The following is a 19464-nucleotide window of genomic DNA, read 5'->3' as shown; positions in this document are numbered from 1 at the left end:
TTGTTTTGCCTGGTCCCCGGTGGCAGGGCACACACTTTGGGGCTGTTGGTCTCGACGCCTAACCGAACAACTTAACTCTTAATTACTGCCTGTCCAAAGTCACCGCTGGCAGAGAGCTAACTAGTCCCCTCTCTGTCTTGCTGCGCTCAAGCACACACATTTCATCTCTTTTATAAAGTGTCCCTTCTATCAGTAAATCACGTTTTCTCATCAAGTGCACATTAGGACTAGCCAGAAAAGGACAGTACGCCAGTGTTTGACGGCATTATTTGTGTCTGGTATATTTTATTTTCCACGTTCATTTCCGTTGGACTCTCATGAAAGCCCTTTCCATGAGTCTAAATGTGAAATCTCAGGTGGGTTTCTGTACCTTGGCCATAATTGAATCACGACTATTTATATGCCCTACATTTTTATGACATGTACATGTCCACTGGCCTGAATGAAATACACTTTCCAGCTCCACCGCTAGCCAAGCTAAATGTAAATATAGAAGATATCAACGGAAAACAGGCCATGGAAAACATGTCCTCGAAGGCAGTGGCACTTCCCCCTCAGCCCTGCTAACACCCTTCTATGGCTCCACTGTGACTTCACAAACACAAGTTTATATGGTGAAGGCATACTATAACCATACACTCGTCCACTCACGCACACCCTTATATTGGGCTGGGTGGGTTGCTGTACTGACAAAGTCTAACCTCAATGGGCACTTGAGGTGAATTATTGTTTGCGAGTGGAAACTTGGCCAGATAATCTCAATGCTGCTGGCTCAGGGCTGAGTAAGACCACTGTCTTTTTCCTTGCACACACACACACACACGCACACACACAAACACCTTATGCACACACATTGCTTTTGTTGAACCATCTCTATTTCCAGTCCACACATATTTGCTGAGTCTTTTACAATAACTCCTTGTCTGCCCTGTCAGTTGTTTTGCTCCATCTCTCTCTTCCTTTTCTACAACTTCTGTTTCCCTTTTTTTCTGTTTCTCTCCGCTGCTGTTTTCCCAACAACTCTGGCCTTTATCCTACTGGCCATTCACCTCTCTATGGCTGCCCTCGCCAGTGCCTGCAGTAAATTCCAGGGGTAGTTGGAAACACAAACATGCACGAGCCTAGGGCGAGCGGCTCAGTCACGATAGACCCCCTCCTTACCACCACTGCACCTTCCACCGCCACCTCTCTCTCAGCTTTCCTTCAAACAAGCAGCCTTTGTGTGTGTGACTGCTCCACAAGGTCTCACTTCAGAACTTCTCAGAGATGTTTACCTGCATCATAGGTGTAATTCATGCGTCTGCGCCTGCAGTTGCTTTGCCAGTCAGCAGAGTGTGTGAATGTTAATCATATAATTGATGATTCCTCCGGCAGACATAAACCAATGTTTGGCCTCTTGGGGATTTCAGAGCAAATGTGATTACAGTAATTGTGGCAGACTAATGACGTGTTAGATGAGAAAGGTTTGTTATTACAATGTGCGAAACCGGTCCCTAATATAAACTTTGTCTGATTGATATAACAACTGTCCTGCTGGAATAACAGGTCTAACAATAAGGTAATGGAGATGCACACATTCTCCAAACGAAGAAATACAAGCACAGAATTGGTTACCAACTGGACTTTTAATTCATTCACAATTGTAAAATGCTCACACGCCATCACCCCCTGATCAGAAGTCTTTCTCGAATCTGTGCAACGCAATTTGTCCTCTTCCTCTTCAAAAAAAAGGAAGCCCACTTCTTCCCCCTCTACGTCCAACTCTTCACCAATGTGCTGAGCCAGTGGAAAATCCAACGTACGTTCAAGAAGCAAAGTGGTGTTGAAAGATCAGTTGACCAAAGGAAGCAATATTCATACAAGCCTGTCCTTCCTGATAGCACCCGGTTGTGTAAGTCGACTCATGAAACATCTTCCTGTTCGCATTTTCCACATGCCCTGGCTCAGAGGCACATGATCTGCAAGTGCACCATAGGCATTTCCACTGCAGTTGTATGTTTAAACATTGTTAAGGAAATAACTGATAATCTCTCTGTGGCTCATGGTTTATTGTTTCCATTCAGTTTGGCTTTTCCATTGTGCATAGTTACGTGTGCAAATGGCTTAATCAGTTCACAGCAGCGCGCTATCTAAAACGGTGATAAGACGCAGAGTCCGCAACTAAGTTCTTCTCTCACAGCAGACGCATTCACGCGATGCCAGTTGCTAGACACTCTCCGACTGAACCTGCAATTATTCGTCAAGTCATCTTGTCTCTTAGTGTGTGGAGCTCCACCGCAGTAATTACAGTTCTATGTTGGGATGAACCCGCACATACACAGCACACACACACAGCACACACAGGATACACACAAACAAGGCAATCTTAGTTATTCTCAAATTTGGGTCACACTTTTGCCCACTTTTTATTTTCTTTCTCGGTGAAACCATATGTTCTCTTTCAACCTAAATGACTCTTTTCTGTTTCGAGTGCGTTTGAATGAATGCAAAAAGGTACCCTGAAGGCAATATTGGCTTTTGGGAAAGTTTTGGCGTGCCTCATCCGGAGTGCATGCTCAACACAACAGGAACAACACATTAGCATGCAAACAGACTAATGACACTTGACATTTACAGTAGTTCACAAGATGCTCCAGAGCATATGGCAAATTTCCACTGAGAAACTGAGTCAACAGGGAGACTTAGACAACAGCTGTTGGGGAAATGATTGGTCTCTCCAAATTAAGATAAAAACAACTTGAAATAAGTTTTTTTACGCAATGCTTAATTTCCTGAGGTTTCTGCTCACCCACTGTTGCAGATACATGTTACTTTTTTTCCTCCCCCAGAAGTAGATAATTAATCGTCTCCATTAACAAGTCACAAGAACAGACAGCCCACAGAATGTTGTGTGGATGCTTACAGCTAAAAGGTCTTTTGTATGGGGCTTCACCATCTTGATCACGTCTGCGGTCCCAAAGTGTTTAATTGGATTGAAGCGCAGATTAAGTGGTTAAACCGAACAAACAGCCTCTGTTGACACAAAGCAGAATACTGTCTATTTTCTGTCATATTTACATTTAGAATACACATCAGCCGCTGGCAAGAAGGAACATGTTGTCAGGAAAAATCTGCATGTTCTGCATGAAGGATGCTGTTCTTACTTTATACGCGTACATTTGAGCTGCTCTCTTCTCCGTTTTGCATGATTTATTCAGGTTTTACTGTTGTCTTTAAATATTTTGCATTTGAATTGAATAGTTTGACATTTTGAGAAATGTGCTTATTCACTTTCTGACGGACAGTAAAATGCAGAGATCGATGTCAGGAGGCTTCATCTAGCGGCTGCTTGACTTAGCTTCGCACAAAGACTGGAAACTGCCAGATTGAGCTAAGGTAGCTATATTAACATTCCTACCATTACATTCTTGTTAGCCGTATCTCGACAAATACGAAGGAAGATAATCAGAATGATGGTCAGCCAAAGATAGACAGAGATAAATGGATGGCATCATGTTAGAGCGTTGGCCAAATGTAAAACATTGCAGGCCGCCAATCAGGAAGCCACCAAAACCACTGACAGTGAACTGGAAAAGTGTGGTCGTAAAGATAGGTCTTGAAGGTCCATGGTGCAAAGCCTGTCTGCCGGTCCCAGCTCAGCTGAGGCCCGTTACTGTTGGATGTACGAGAAAAGGGGCAGCATTGAAGGTACTTTCTGTGCAGCCGCTCCAGTTTGATGTTTGACAGCAAAACATTGACTGACAGTGAAAAATGTGTGAAGGGTGCAGGGAAGCATATGTGACACCCACACACTCGACTGACTCCATCATCTTACTGATGGTTGCTTTTGTAAACATTGGTCAAAATGTAGAGACATTTTCTAAGCACAAGAAAATGTATAATATTGTAGAATCCAAGGTAAAATAACTAACATATTATCTATCTATCTATCTATCTATGAATATATCTATCTATCTGATTGTTCCTATTTTTACTTAAACACATGAGTCTTACTGATGGTTGCTTTTGTAAACATTGGTCAAAATTTATAGACATTTTTTAACCACAAGAAAATGTCCGATATTGTAGAATCCAAGGTAAAATATCTAATATATTATCTATCTATCTATCTATCGATCTGATTGTTCCTTTTTTTACTTAAACACACGAGTCTTACTGATGGTTGCTTTTGTAAACATTGGTCAAAATGTATAGACATTTTTTAACCACAAGAAAATGTCCGATATTGTAGAATCCAAGGTAAAATAACTAACATATTATCTATCTATCTATCTATCTATCTATCTATCTATCTATCTATCTATCTATCTATCTATCTGGACTGATTGTTCCTTTTTTTACTTTAACAAATGAATCAACTTACATAATTTGTTTTCCCCCCCTGATTCTTCTCTTCCTTTCCAAATATCTTTTCTATCCATGACAAAGATCTGAGTTGACAAGTTCTGAAAAAACCTTCTCCAGCTAAAGTTAAATTGCAAGCAGGGCATAAACGTGTTGAACTTTCCCCCTGTTTATACATCTGAAGGGAGCAACGCTTCCGTGCACTTGAGACGGTTGTGTTAATGATAAATCCCATTATGTCAAGACAGCAAGTATATTACACTGAGGTTTGACCTCAACCAAAGCAGTTTTCTGTGTATCATCTGCACCACTCGTGTCTTTTTCAACATAAGGTCCAACCACTTAGTTATAAAACTACAGAAAAAAAGGCAGTGTTTTAAACTGACTTGGTTTATGCAAAGAGATATCTAATGTATTATTCACCTTGACTTAAAAAAAATGCTACAACTGGTATCATGCTCATACATATATATATATATATATATATATATATATATATATATATATATAAATATATAACTTATATAACTTTGTATTTTTAATTAATTGACTTCTGCTCATTGGGCTTTGCACCGACTGTGCTATTACTATAAGTCCAAGGGAATAGTAAAATGACAGATTGACCTCTGCTTACGTTGTAATGAAACTGTTCATTGCATTTCAATGTCGGTCGCTCCCTGCAACAGGAAGGCTGATTGCCAAGTGTGTGGCTCGTTCTCAACGGGACGAAAGAATTGCAAAGAATAGAGGTATTGAATCCGTAGAAGAAGAGAAGAAAAAAAAGCGCAACATCATGGAAAGAATGACGTCAGGTTTGATTAGGCACCGAGGGAAGAGCCTCGCGTAGCCGAGGAGGAGTTCAGGCACGCAGACAGCGAAAAACGATGCGGCAGTGAGCTTTCGGTTTGTGATTTCTACAGGCTGCCTCGAACTGTTGAATAATCCCGTTATTATAAATCGACACGGGTGTAAAGAGGGAGCACGGGGGGATCATGACGTAACCGTTTCCATAGGCGACTGATATGCTGGATAAACCAATGGGAATCCACACCAGCGGTCCATACCCATCCTCCGCTTGACGTGCATCACATGTCCCCGGCGGTGTTGTGACAGAAAGGAACCAGGCGAGGCGAGATGATTCAGGTCGACCTATTTCCGCCTTGGTCAAAATCTATCAGAGAAACTGTACCGAGAAACTGGTTGTTTCTAATATTGTGTCCCATATTTATATTTATATTTATTTATTTTTTAGTATTTATTTTTGTGTTTTATATTTATTTTCATTGATGCTCTGTGATTTTTGAAATTTCCCCACTGTGGGACGAATAAAGGTATATCATATCTTATCATATATCATATCATATATGTTCACATGGGAAAGTGATGACAGCGTTACGAGAGAAACACATCTCATTATAAATATATATTTAATTTTAATAATAATTTGAATTATTTTAATATATTAAAAAGAAAACACAGATACTTTGGTCTGCACCTGTTGTAAGATAACATGATATTTTTATGATCGACGACTTTAATCACTTTGTATTAAGACGAGTTTGCTTCTTTTTTTGTGTGCCCGTTATTCGTAAACCTTTAAATCGCAGTGGTGCGCACGTGTGACGCGTTTCCGGTTAGATGGACGTGTGTTTCCATGTTTCTCAAGTGGGAGCGTAACTATCTTGACTGTTCTGGCTGGAGACTTCGTCTGTGGCTGTGACAGCGCAGTGGGCGGGACTGTACCTCAGATCAGGGGAGAGAGTCTCGTCTCTGAGACTGAGGGGGAGTTACAGAGGGAAAGGGACCCGGGGTGCTCTTCAGAGAACGGAGTGAGTATTTTTTTGGGGGTCATTTCTGTGCTACCGCGACAAAATGCCGCAACACGAGAGCTGCTTCCGAGCGTTGTAGATGTTTGCATAGAAAGACCCTCACCGGTTACGTCTTCATTTATGTGTGCAAAGATCAACGACGGCCACCGGTGGGCAGCTTGCCCTGGTTAGTTAGCTTTAAACCAAGCTAACATCGCTAGCCGATGTTATATCTTGAAGAAATAGCGTTACTGACATTGGGGCGTCTCTTTTTTCTTTTCTTTTTCTCAACCCAGGCACCGAGTCTGTCAGGATGCTACCGGATTTTCTTTAATTGTGCCAAGATAACATTGACTGGTGCATTACCCGGGGCCAAGTTTCCCGACTTGTCAGGCTTTTAGAAGTACCCTTTGTGCATTTCACTTATTTTCAATCAGCATAAACGAAGCCAAAGAGCTAGTGGGCTAACTGTACGCTGTAGCCTGGAAGGCTTCTTTTTTTTGCGCGTTTCGACTCCACGCGACAGTCTATCGTGCAGATTTAGACACCGAGCCTCATCGTTTGGAGACTGCGCGTGAAGAATGGGCGAAAAAAAATAATTACAACGAGGACTTCGTATAACGTCACGAGAAGGTTAACGTTACCCGCATTTCATTTGAACGTTTAAATCCCAGAGTTCCGGCGGCGCGCGCTCTCCGAGGTGTCATTTGTGCTATTACACGTCACGTGGGCTCACCTTTACCTGCGGCAGGCACGTTAACGGGCTTAAAACGCTCTTCTCCGAGTATCGGACTCTACGCCCTCACGCAGACTATTTCGGGGAGCTTTCAAGGCACATTTAAGTTATTGTGTCGACTGACCGTCACTGGAGACGAGTCGGTACATGTTTAATTTAACGAATATCGGTGACGCAACTAGCAGCGGCGTCAAAGTTGAGCATCCATTCGTTGAATACCACCCGGTGTTGGATGCGTTATAACGGAACGCATCACGTTTTCTCTAAGCTTTCCACCTAATGTAAGTTGATCACTTACAATAATGCTCTCGTGACCTTTTTTTTATTTTTTATGGACAATTTTAATATAGCGTCGCACCCGGTAATGCTGCCTGTGTGCAGCTGCTGAGCACCTTTCTGGTGTCTCGTTGAAGGGATCACTCCATATCCAATTAAATAGCACCCGGTTTGCTGCAGTGTCTTCCTGTGTTTGTGTAATGACTTGTGATCCTGCAGTGGTTTGCAGAAAAGTGTTGTTTTATCTGAATACATTTGAGTTAAGAAATAGCCTGTGAATCAATGAGACACGGTGTGCCAGTCACTGTAGATTAGAATAGTTACAATAGATATATTACGCAATATGGTCAGCTACGCTTTTACACTGGCAAGCATTCAAGTCAAATGACTGTTTTGCAGTATTTTCTTGCATTCATTTACCTTTTTAAATGGTAATGTCTGAATTCTGTTTTCCTGTTTGTGCAACGAGTGATACTTCATGTCGAAACACAGATGTAGGTTTGTTCATTGATTCAATCAAACACTATCTGTTGCTGTGTCTGAGCCCTTTCAACTCAGACTGTTGCTGTCACTCAAGAATGCCCAAAATATCCTTTCTTATTCCTTGCTATACCATGCCTTTTTCCATAATGGAAAACCATTGCCTGTACTGCTCGCCCTGAAGGATATGAGTCAGTATTTTTAAAAATTATTTCGGAAAATGGTAGTATCTTGGGAGCAAGATCACTTGACCTCATTGGCTGTGTGGTTCAGTTTGATTGTGTTACATTTCTAGACTTACAGCCTTTAAAGACCCTCTTTTCAGTCTCTGGGGTTTCATTCTCTATTTGGAGCACACAAGGTTAATTAGCCATGCAGTAGAGTCTTATTTCTACTAATTAACATCATAGCTTGCTGTTAAAATAAGTGTGGTTTGCTTCTCATGGCACAGGAATTTTTTGCAGTCACATAGCGATAGTCACTGCAAGTCTGTCCCTAACTCATCACGGATGAGTTAGGGACTGACTTGACTTTACAGCAGCTTGATATGGTCATTGTCGTGCCCTGCACTTCAGTCACTTACAAGTATAGCATCCCAAAAAAGAGTAATATTGTTAATAACAACTATTGCTGACACTTTTACTGCTTAATATATAACATTATTTTGAAGACGAGCCAGGATAGGTCAATAATTTTAGGTGACATTGACATGGAATGCTAAATATAGTCTACAAATGCAACATATTTATGGTACTATTTACTTATGACGTTTGACTTATCTTACTTTCTCTGTGTGTATTGTAAGTCCAAGGTTATACCAAACATCGTTCACTAATATTCCTGCAAATATACAAAGCAGTAGAAATGTGTGACTAAACATAAAAATGTTAAGTTGCAAAAAACAAGGTCAAACTAATTGGATAAACTGACACTAATATAATTATAAGGCGCACACTGCTAAATATCATACATTAATCATCAAAACAGCTGGAAGGGTTAACTATGCTCCGCATCAGTCTTGCAGACATTTATCCTAGTTTTAGCATTTCTGAAAAACTATTGGGCTTGACATGCCATACAACATGTCATTTTTAAAAGTAGAGTAGAAGATGTAGTTGTCCTATGAATGTCTGCAAACGTCCAAGGAATTGAAAAATAATTATTCAGGAAATTATTGACTGGAAAGTTGTTTCAGTAATCTTTTACACACATCCAAACTGTCGTTGTAGCAGTTTTCTGAAACCAGGTCGAGTGGACGATTTCAACCCCTGCAGGTCTCTTAATATTTATAAGAAATATCTTCCATGTCATGTAATATTCAGCATGCTGTAAAGATCTTGGTGACGTTACTTCAGTGTCGCTAAATAAAAATTGTCTGATGAAAATAAATGATTTTTATCAGACCTTTTTATAGATCAGGTAGAACGGATGGTAAGATTGAACCCCTCCAGTGGTATAACGGTAGCCTCTGTTATTTCGTCTTAAGACACCATTTAAACATTTTTATGATGCATGTTTATGGCAAGAATAAACATTTTTCAGCTGGTTTTATTAAAATTATTTAAAAGTGCCCTTTGCCAGCGTTCACTTTCAGACTTGAAGTGACTTTAATGCTCAACTCTAGTGCATCCTGAAATTGTAATGGTAAGGACAGTAAGGTCAGACAGGAGGAGCAAACGGCCGGGCGGCGTGACCTCAGGCCACTGAGCTGCTATTTAGAATAACACATAACAAAGAACACAGAGCCTCTCATCTTCAAAGTGCCTCGATGAAAGATGCTTAATTTTGGAATATTTTTCATCCTTTTGTACATGAAGGACTCTGTCACGACGAAATAAAACCATCCCTCCGGCCGTCCTTTCCTCTCACGGAAAAATTTAATTGTAATGCTATCACAGTCCCGGTTTAAAGACGACTCTACCATATTGAAAGGTTAGGACAAATCAAATTAATTATAAATTGTTTTGTATGATTGCGCCATATGGCATCTCACCATTTTCAAAGATTAGATTGCGTACTAATGTGAAGAAACGGTGGCATACGATACAGTTGTGACTAAAATGCTAAGTAAGTCATAAAAAGTCAAGCTTTCGCATTAGCTATATTTCATTGCCTTTATTGTGCCTGTCATGTTTAACAAGATCTCACATAAAAGGGACAACTCAGTCCCTTCATTTGAGCGTGCAATGATTGAATGAGATCTTTAATTAATCTTTTTTGACAGGCCCTTTTCATGGATTTGTTTTGACAATGTAATTATTTGCAATCTGCAGCAACTTGCTGGTCGATTTCCCCCCCCAAAATGTACCTTTTATGTGCACCGAGAGCTAGAACGTATGTCTCCTCTGTGTTATGATGTAAGGAGACAAAATATTGCACCAGTTTTATGCTAGCAATTGATTCACTTGCATGTATTTTGTGACCAAACTGTCCTTTTGTATTATTCCATGTGAGGAAAAACTGGGAAAAGATGTCACGCGTATTCTCTTCATATTCCTGTCACGTATTTGTTGAAAAAAAGGAGGACAAACACATTTTTCTTTGCAAAAAGGTTTAACAGCAAAAGTAGAATTATTTGTCGTAGCATAAAACAACTTCAGTGTTGCATGCAGGAAACATTAGTTTGGATGTGCATTATAAATGACTTAAACAATGGTTATTCTCAACTAAATCAGATAAAACTCGAATTTCAAAAGTATTCTTGTACACTGACTACACGTTTGTGTGTGCTGCACCTTTTAGAGTTAAACGATTATGGTTTATTATCATTTTACATTACGTATCCCTACATAAGGAGCTGAAGAGGACAAGTATGTTGATGGTGACACCTCTGACTGTTGGTCGGAGTTGGCAGCCCCACGGCCTTCGAGAGCCGTGTAGCGGGTCCAGTCCGGGGGGTGAAGTGGCGCTCTCAGATCCGAGCCGTGCAGCGCAAGGAGGACTGGATGTCTCTGCTTTGTACCCTCCACATTTACATGGCCTGACCCAGTTCAGCAACGACTCGCGGTGCGGGGGAAGGGGTAGTCTAGGGGAAGCTAAAAATACCACCCCTCGCATTAGGCAGCTCCATTGCAGAGGGATCCCTAGAATTGCTATCCTTGACTTGCATCGAGCTGTTGGCACGGAGAGGTGTCCAAACTGCCAGAGGGTTTCCTTAGCGTCGAAACAATGACATGTACCGTATGTATTCGTGAGATGGCCACCACTGTTCTCCGATCCACTTGTTTCCATTTGCAGAGACCTTTCTGCTGGGGGATTTAGTGTGCATGTGTGTGACGGCAGCCTTAAATAGCTCCGGTAGAGAGGAGACTTCCAGGACACTGGTCCTTTGGGACAACCACCTTGCGTTCACGCCGCGCTCTGGTTCTGCTGCCGTTGTGTGGAAAGGGTTAACCTTAGCCTCTGTCATTCAACCATATCATGCCAGCTGTTGGCTTGGAGATCCAATCACAATGATTTTTCCACTGTTGTGACATCTGACCTGCTCCGCAACCCGAAACTGTCGCGGCGCAGCAAATGTTGGCACTAACCTTCATCTTGGCGCTGTTGCTGCTCGTGGGGTTAGGGGGTGTGAATGTGGGAGAGGGCGCAAAGAGTGAGACGCGAGGACAGGGAAACGGGGAGGGCAGAGAATCGAATTCATTACCATAGGCTGCACATGTGCTCTGCCCATGTGGCACCAAAGACGAGTCAAATGTTCCTACTACTTGAAGACGTATCCCACAGAGTCCAATGAAACAACTGCAAGGCAACATGGCATTGCACGGTGCAAGATGACAAAAAGAAAACGTGACTCCTGAAAAACACTTGTCCTTTTGTTGGGATTTGTAAAAAAAGGGCTTCAGTTGGGCACAAGGAACAAAAAACTCTTCTTAGTAGTGAAACGGTGTTAGGATGTGATCGTTGAGAATTGGTAATAGGCTGCTGAATCATTACAAATTAACAAGTCGTTTTTTTTCTATGTTCTTATCGAGTCAGTTTTTCTACTTTTACTTTCTCTTAATTAAATTTGTAAGAGACAGTTTTATGGGAAATGATTAAACCGCACAAGCCATTGGAAATAATGGATGCAGTAGTGCCATCGTAGTGGTGTGTGTGGACTTACTAATAATATTACAGTAGCACGAAAATGCCGTTGATATTCAGTTTTTATGGAATTTGATCTGGGACAGAAACCGATACAAAATACTCTATTACCAAAGTCTGTCGACAACAATTAATGTTTGAATGTGTTCAGCTGTGATGAACATATTGTATGGATGACTCTAATCCAAGAGATGGGAGACTTCTCTTGTTAGTCATTGGGCAGCATAAAGATGTTGCATAACTGACTTACGGATTTGACAATTTTTAAACATATAATGAAAGAACATGCACGCCAATATGTCTGATCTGTCTCATAACTGAGCAAATGCCGGACAAGATGTAATAAATACATAAGGAAAGATGTCAACATGCATTGAAGACCTCCCCCTCAACCTGGGGTCAGTACAAGAGGTAAAGAAGTGTTTTCTCTTTAAAATAGAGATTTCTGTGATCTCTCCCACCTCAGTAATACACCCGGCCCTATAATTATGCTGTGTAATAAATAATAAATTCTGTCCTGTTTTCCATGGCAGATGGCTCCAAATAGAATCTCAACATGTGACAGAATAGTTTCCAAGAAACTCAATGGAATAAGCTGCAAGCATTCAGTTGTGCAGTTAGCAATACTAAATGCTGCATTTTCTCTCCTTCTGCATCGGCGTCCCGGTTCAAAGTTCTGACATACTTTTAGTGTTGGATGTTAGTATGAAGTTGCATGTTTGAAGTCCTGTTTGGTGTACAGACGGACGAATTGTGTTCTCTCAAACATCTTTTGGTGTTTGTTTTAACCGAAAATGTAAAAAGAGAGTAAAATCTCCCTAGCTGGGTTAACGGCGACGCAAAAAACGTCCCTGTATGCGTGCACTGGTGCCTTTCTTTATGGATCACATGACTGAGTCCAGGTTACCTGTGCAGTGTGAATAATATGTTTCCGTGGTTTTAAGAAGAACCGAGACCTCTATGAAACATTGCCACCTGCCCTACTTCTAATTTTCTTTCTCGTAGTTCTGTGTTTCTGTTTCAGTCTGAGCTGCAGTAAATTCCTCTCAACTTGGTGGACGTAAATGAATCGGCCTCATTGTGTTGGCTGATTAAAGCTGAATGGACAGCAGACTCTCATTACAATGGACTCTCCCATGTAGAGGACCATGGAGCTCCCTAATGCCACAGATAGTCTTAATTGGATTAAACAGAAGGCCTTTCCTGAGGTATTCAGTCATTTGGGCCCTGCTTAATAAGTTACCCCACCAGTTACACTGCTGGGGATTTAGATTAAAGATAATGTCTTTATCAATGACATGGCGGGATAATGTGATATAATCTTTTAAGTATTTATTGAAAGGATTTGACTGCAATGCTTTACTTAACACCTGATTGAATTATTCTAATGATCAATATATATCTGACAACATATGTAACGGTTAGTAATAAGATTTAAAAAAAAGAAAACTATAAAGCAATTTACTTTTTTCTTTTTACACACCTACTTCCTAAAGAAGTCAATAATTTGAAAAAATTGATGCCAACATATGTTATTTTTTCAAAAATTAGATTAATACTTCCGCCGAAAGGGAGTCCTTTCACCGTGGACGGAGATCAAAACTGCATTCATAGCAGCTGATCTGTTATTCACAGCAGAGGTCTGCCATGCAGAAATAACAGACCGGAGGATGCCTTAATTGCCCAATCAGAATGCAGTATTCGACAAAGCCTATATGGCCACCTCAAGCAAAAATATGCTGCATCCAGCACAAGCCACTCCGAGCGCTGCGAGCTGAAAAGCCCTGGTGACGTCACTGTAGAAAATAGAGAAAAGGCTTGCTTTTGCCGTGTAAGACAATATAGTAACAAAGACCATTTATTAAAAAAGCCCATTTGTTGAAATAGATTGACTGGGTTGAGACAGAATGTTGCTGGTGAGTGTTGTGCTTATATAATTTTAGGTTGCATCGCCGACTGATACTCCTTTTTTAGAGTACATACATTTAGAGCTTGTGTTTTGTTTTCAAGCGATCATATTAGACGAAAACAAATGTTTAATTTAATATGAGAATATGCTTGCTTTTGTTCAGCAGGTATGATTTTGTCTCATTGTTTGTTGGCCTTGAGTCCATCAAAGGTCCATGAGTAGGTTGCTTATTCAACAGCAAATTAGTTCCGACCAATCTAGTGTATGAAGTGATTTCAATGCGCATCCTTATCAGAAATGAGTAATTGCCTCGATCAGTTATCTTGAATAGTTATCTGTATTGTCATTAGTAATATTAAGCAATTACAATCAAATGCAGTAAACCGATTTGAATCCAACAAATGCAAACGAGGAGATGCCGTGGCTGTGTGTGAAACGGCTGCTGGAGGTTTTTATCAACAGTAGATGAACATCGCAGAGGGGAAAGGACGACAGCGTGTTTACATTTTCTATGCAGGAAACACCCTGTAAGCAGCTCCGAGCAGATTGATGACTGAATGCTAATGTACCGCTCTGCTGACGTCCTGAGAGCAGAGTGCACATTAACTGATAAGAGTTCTGACCAGACGACAAAATTATTATTATTTTATTACAACTCAAGTACAGCTAATCCAAATCTCTTGGTAATGGCTCAATATTAAAAGTGTCCATCTATAAAGAGCCACATTTGTTTGGATACGACGACAAAGAAATAAATCATGAATCCTTACATTGCAAGCCTTCTAAAATCACAGCGTTGTGGGCTTGCTTGCCTGTGAGAACACAGCTATTCAGATATGATGCATAATCCAGCCCGAGTGTCATAAGACATGAAATGACAGTTTGTGCAAATCCCAGACATGAGTTGTCGGTGTGATATTATTAAATGCATGGGGATCCCCGCTGTACATGAAATAACACTCAGTAAGGATCTGACACATTTTTTTGTTGCTCTTCTCTTTCAGATCTGCATTCATGGTGATCTCCGCCTCTGTGGGTGATCCTCGGTCACCATGAAAGACTAGGAACTCAGCTTTCCAAGGGAAATGGCTTATTTTGTAATATCCCTGCCCCGCTACCTGCCGTGTGACTCCAGCTTCCTCTGAAGAACCTGTCAGCTGTTTATGGGAACTACCACTGCGTTTGCTCTCTTGAGGATTTAAGCTTTTCCAGGACAACACTTTTTTTTTTTCCTCCTTCTTCTTCTTCTTTTTTTTTACTCCCACTGTTGAACCAAAGCAGCAGCACTTTTAGAGAGGAGAGGCGGCGAGACAATGGCGAAGAACTCGTACAGCGGGGTGAAGAACTCCATGGCGGAGGCCAACCACGATGGAGAGTTTGGCTGCACGCTCACTGAACTACGCGCCCTTATGGAACTGAGAGGCCCGGAGGCGATAGGCAAAATTGCGGATTCGTATGAGGATACTCAAGGACTCTGCCGCCGGTTAAAAACATCACCTACAGATGGTAGAGTAATGTTTCCCCTATACTCAATATAACGGCTGTTGTTTAATTGAATGAAATACAGCATGTTTTCACCTCGGTGCTCGGAGCGAGTGCTGTCGGAATGATAATGGGGTGCATACATAAATTCGGAGGCGTGTCATTGGCCATATCCTCCACCTTGTGGATACCTTGACATCACTTCCTTGGAAAACTCGTATGCCAGACAGGTGGCCGGGCAGGCGGGCTCTGACCTGGGCCAGTCCTGCTCTATTTCAAGGATATGTGGATATGTCCCTCACACCCTCCCTCCCTTTTCACCTCTGTGTGTGCGTGTCTGTGTGTCTCTGTGCTGCAGACATACCAGCTGTCTGCCTGGGCACAGCACCAGGCTGCAGGCAGGTCAATGTCCCACATGTGGCGGACAAAACGGGAGGCTGTAAGGCTGGTTAGTAATGACTTGAACATGTTCAAGGGAAGGAGTGAGTTCATCTTTTGGATGTCTCCTCTGCGCCACCAAACTCCTCACCGTGAAGATCGAAGGGAGTTTCGGAAACATTACACAAGTTCTCCTGCAGAAGAACCTCGCTAAGGCGGTGGTGGTTGACTGCCCCTCTCTTTTTTCCCTTCTCTCTCTCTGAGTTGTTCCTCTATAGACAGTCCGCCTAATCGCCAAAATGACCTTGACTGAACTCTTATGGGAGGGGATTTTCAGTTTGAGCCCAGATTAAAACGGCCCCGCATATTCACTGTAGCTGCAGTATTCCTCTGTACGCAGTGTCTCAAAGCAAGCACAACAAAATGTCCTGTGCTACATTGGATCAAAAAGAAAAGCAGTGGATACCAAACTATATGACTGCTCTAATAATCTCTCATTCAAGAATTGCTACGTTTACTTCTTGACCTTCTAATTCCTTGAGAACATGGTGTACACGGCACACCGAGCAGTCTCCTTGGCTGCTTTCATTGTCTGTTATACAGGCCGGTAAACCAATGGGAACTGGAGAGAAAATAGAAGTCGAGTGTGAGATGTCCAAACACGCATGTAGCTGTGTGTGAGTCCCGTCATATTTGTGGTATGAGTGACATCGGTGGTTTCGTTGAAGTGAGAGTGTACATGTCCTTCCCCGTTCATTCAACCTAGGCTGTGCTGCAAAAAAAAGTGTGGATTGTCATCAGCTTTTTCAGCGTTTTGATCTTTCGCACAAAGACGCCGTGGCACAGTATTGGATGCCGTGTACAGGGTTCGTACGGTCATGGAAAACCTGGAAAAGTCATGGAATTTTAACATGGTCATTTCCAGGCCTGGAAAGTCATGGAAAAAACGTAAATCATAAAAGTTTTGGAAAAGTCAAGGAAATGTGTTATAATCACATGTTCATTTACGGCGTGTTTGAAATAATTAATATGTTTTTTTAAAGAAAGACGCTCAAAATATAAGCCGGCGTACACTCTCAATAAATTGTTCATGATTATACCGAGATTTCAGTTTTGTCATGGAAATTTGGTTTAAAGTCATGAAAGACACTTATTGTAAGTCGCTTTGGATAAAAGCGTCTGCTAAATGACTTGTAATGGCATGGAAAAGTCATGGAAAAGTCATGGAAATCCATTGGTCAAAATGTGTAAGAACCCTGTGTGTAGGTTTTAGAGGAGGTAAGATAATAGTGCAAACATGTTTGGAATGTAAAACTACTTTAAACCTCTGCTCTGAATGTACACTCTTTATATGTATTCTGCACATCGTCAGTTTCTGTATCTGCAGATATACATCAAACATGTTTTAAGAATATGTTGGATTGTTTTTAGATTCCTAATGAAAACAGTTTTTTTATAAAATGGCCTGCTACTTTACAAAATGGCATTTTTTGTATTTTTTTGGTCCACATTTAGCGAGCGCTCGCAGAAGGTGCAGTTCCAATAAGTACGCAGCCACTGAGTTTTGACACTTCCAGTTTCAATCGGCCCATTCGTCATTAGCTTGGGAAATTAAGCCGTCGTTTAAGATTACAGAAGCTTGACAATTGAAAAGGGATTTCTAATTAGTTGGTTGGTCGTTTCGCGAACAATCCTTTGCTAATCCTTTACATTTCCAAGCTAATTTTTTTTTGGTCCAAAAAGGTTTGACTGAACTTCTGTTGCACTCTACTTTGACTAGCTTTCAGCATGGCCTTCCTGAAATAGGTCTAATGTAATTTATCAGTACTGCAATTCTTCATGTTACCATATAAGGCTGGTTATCTACCATTCCCAGTTTAGTTAGATTTCAACTCACTGGGCTGTGATTCAGATTTATTTTCATAAGTACATACAGTGCTCTGAGTTTGAAAATAGCTAATTACTGTGCTTTTTAAGGAGTATTAATGTACATTGTTAAAATCTTATTCAAATCTTACCTTTCAGTCTGTTTGACTCATACACCATTAACCCAATCACACTGCTGTACAATAATATAATAAAAGCCTGAAGCCCAATAATCAAGAGTAGAACATATTATAACTTTTTTCAAGGTCATACATTTGTAAGACTTTTATTGCCTTTATTAGCTTGAGAGAGATGGGATGACACTCGGCATTATACAATGGTCTGAATTGATTTTAACCAACTGTGTTTTAACATTTCTCCTGCTAGTTTTGCTCGTGTGCTGTACTTCTCAAAACAAATCCCGTTTCCATAGTGGTGAGGATCCCCTTGTGTTGTGGAAAAAGAGAGCTCACCAATACCTGAAGCTCCCGCAGGTGGCCTGTTGTTATCTTCCTCTGTGCATGCAGACGGTGTCCTTTTCTGGCGCTCTCTCTACTTCAATAAGTAAACGGAATAAAATAAGTACGAGCTAAGTCTCGGCTCCCCCTCCCTCTGATTATATGTTTCGAAGATTTATATAACCGACGAGAAAAACCCCGTCACGTTTTGACGCATCCAAATCAGTTTACTCGTCATGGGGAGGACTTCTCATATTAGTAAGCAAATTTATAATGTGGCTCTTGTACGAGCTTCGTCAAACACGCATGCGAAAATAACACCAGTGATTTGTCACCAGGGTAACCTCGGCTTGGGCTTGGAGGTGACACATTTTAACTGGAAGCCTCCATGTCATACTTGGGGCAGTGAGATTGAATGACGTGGGTGTTCACCAGGCAGGGAGGGTCCTGTAAAAAGGCTCTATTGAGTTTCATTATGGAGAAGAAAGTATGATATGATGTATACCTTTATTCGTCCCCTTTATTTTATTTCTTTTATTTTATTTCATTTTTTAATTTTTAATTTAATTTAATTTTTTAATTTTTAATTTTATTACATGTATATTTTTGATGATAGAGGGCCTTTAAGTTAGTATAATTACACAACACAAAAAAGCAGTATTTCATTACTATTGTAGATACTAGATGTACAGAGAGACAGACAGACAGACTCACAGAACGTAAAAAACAAACATTCCTCGTGTTTCTGCTTGCAAATAACTTTATATTTTCACGTAATATACACTTATTTACATGAATCAATATATAAACTGTTCCTCTCTCTCTCTCTCTCTCTCTCTCTCTCTCTCTCTCTCTCTCTCTCTCTCTCTCTCTCTCTCAGCGGGGGAAGCTACTGACTGTCGGCGTGGAACAGAAAACATTTAATAATCACAACAACGATAATAAAAGCGATAATAAAAAACAACCCTTAAAGTAGGCAGAGCTGGCGTTCTTGTCAATGGCAAGTCCCACATCAAGGGAAGCCATGCTGCCGCATGGCGTCCACTTATTGTTCACGGTCTTCTGCTGAATCAGTTGTGACCATTCCTTTTTTAATTTTTTTATTTGTCTCTCGTGAGTCCCCCAGCTGCTTGTAAGAGCGACACTAAATCACTGCAGTATTGTAACAGAATTCCTATCCTTTTACCACATTTTCTCAGCATTTAATGTCACAGCTCAGGGTCATCCTATTGTACTCCAAAGCGTACCCAGATGTCTGTGTTTAGGCTTGGGATGATTTATTTTGGGCAGCCAAACAAGTTGATGCTTAAAAGCTGGCCCGTAGATGCCTAAACATGACTAAGAAAGATACCTGCAGAAGTGGAGGAGTCATGAGTCATGACAGAGGTGCAACGCATCTGTAATGTGTAATCTATCATTTTGGGAAATGAATAAACACCATAATATCAATATTTTCAGCAAACTGTACTGACACAACAGCATTTGTATTTATTTCCAAAGGGATCTTCTGTTTTCTCTGCATAATGAGACTTGTCAAATGGGCAAGGTCACTTGGCATTAATATTATTTTTCCCCTTTCATAGATATTCCATGTTGATTTGAGATTTCTGGTCAAATATTCGGGGTCCAGCCTATTGATCC

The 19464-nt window shown here is 40.9% G+C and overlaps 1 protein-coding gene across 3 annotated transcripts in view; it reads left to right on the top strand.

Annotated features, from left to right (window-relative positions):
* The first annotated feature begins 6082 nt into the window (after positions 1–6082).
* atp2b1a (ATPase plasma membrane Ca2+ transporting 1a) overlaps positions 6083–19464 on the top strand; it is a 39512-nt gene continuing 26130 nt past the window's right edge. For all 3 annotated transcript variants that reach the window (XM_056424444.1, XM_056424443.1, XM_056424445.1), the window contains exons 1-2: positions 6083–6173; positions 14644–15145. In XM_056424444.1, the coding sequence (XP_056280419.1) occupies positions 14953–15145 (193 nt within the window). In that variant the 5' untranslated portion in view covers positions 6083–6173; positions 14644–14952. The remainder of the gene's footprint in view (positions 6174–14643; positions 15146–19464) is intronic.

This window comes from Pseudoliparis swirei, chromosome 10, assembly GCF_029220125.1.
Source record: "Pseudoliparis swirei isolate HS2019 ecotype Mariana Trench chromosome 10, NWPU_hadal_v1, whole genome shotgun sequence".
NCBI classification, from domain to species: domain Eukaryota; kingdom Metazoa; phylum Chordata; class Actinopteri; order Perciformes; family Liparidae; genus Pseudoliparis; species Pseudoliparis swirei.
The sequence above is the reverse complement of the archived record's forward strand: the minus strand, read 5'-3'. Positions and strand labels throughout refer to the sequence as shown.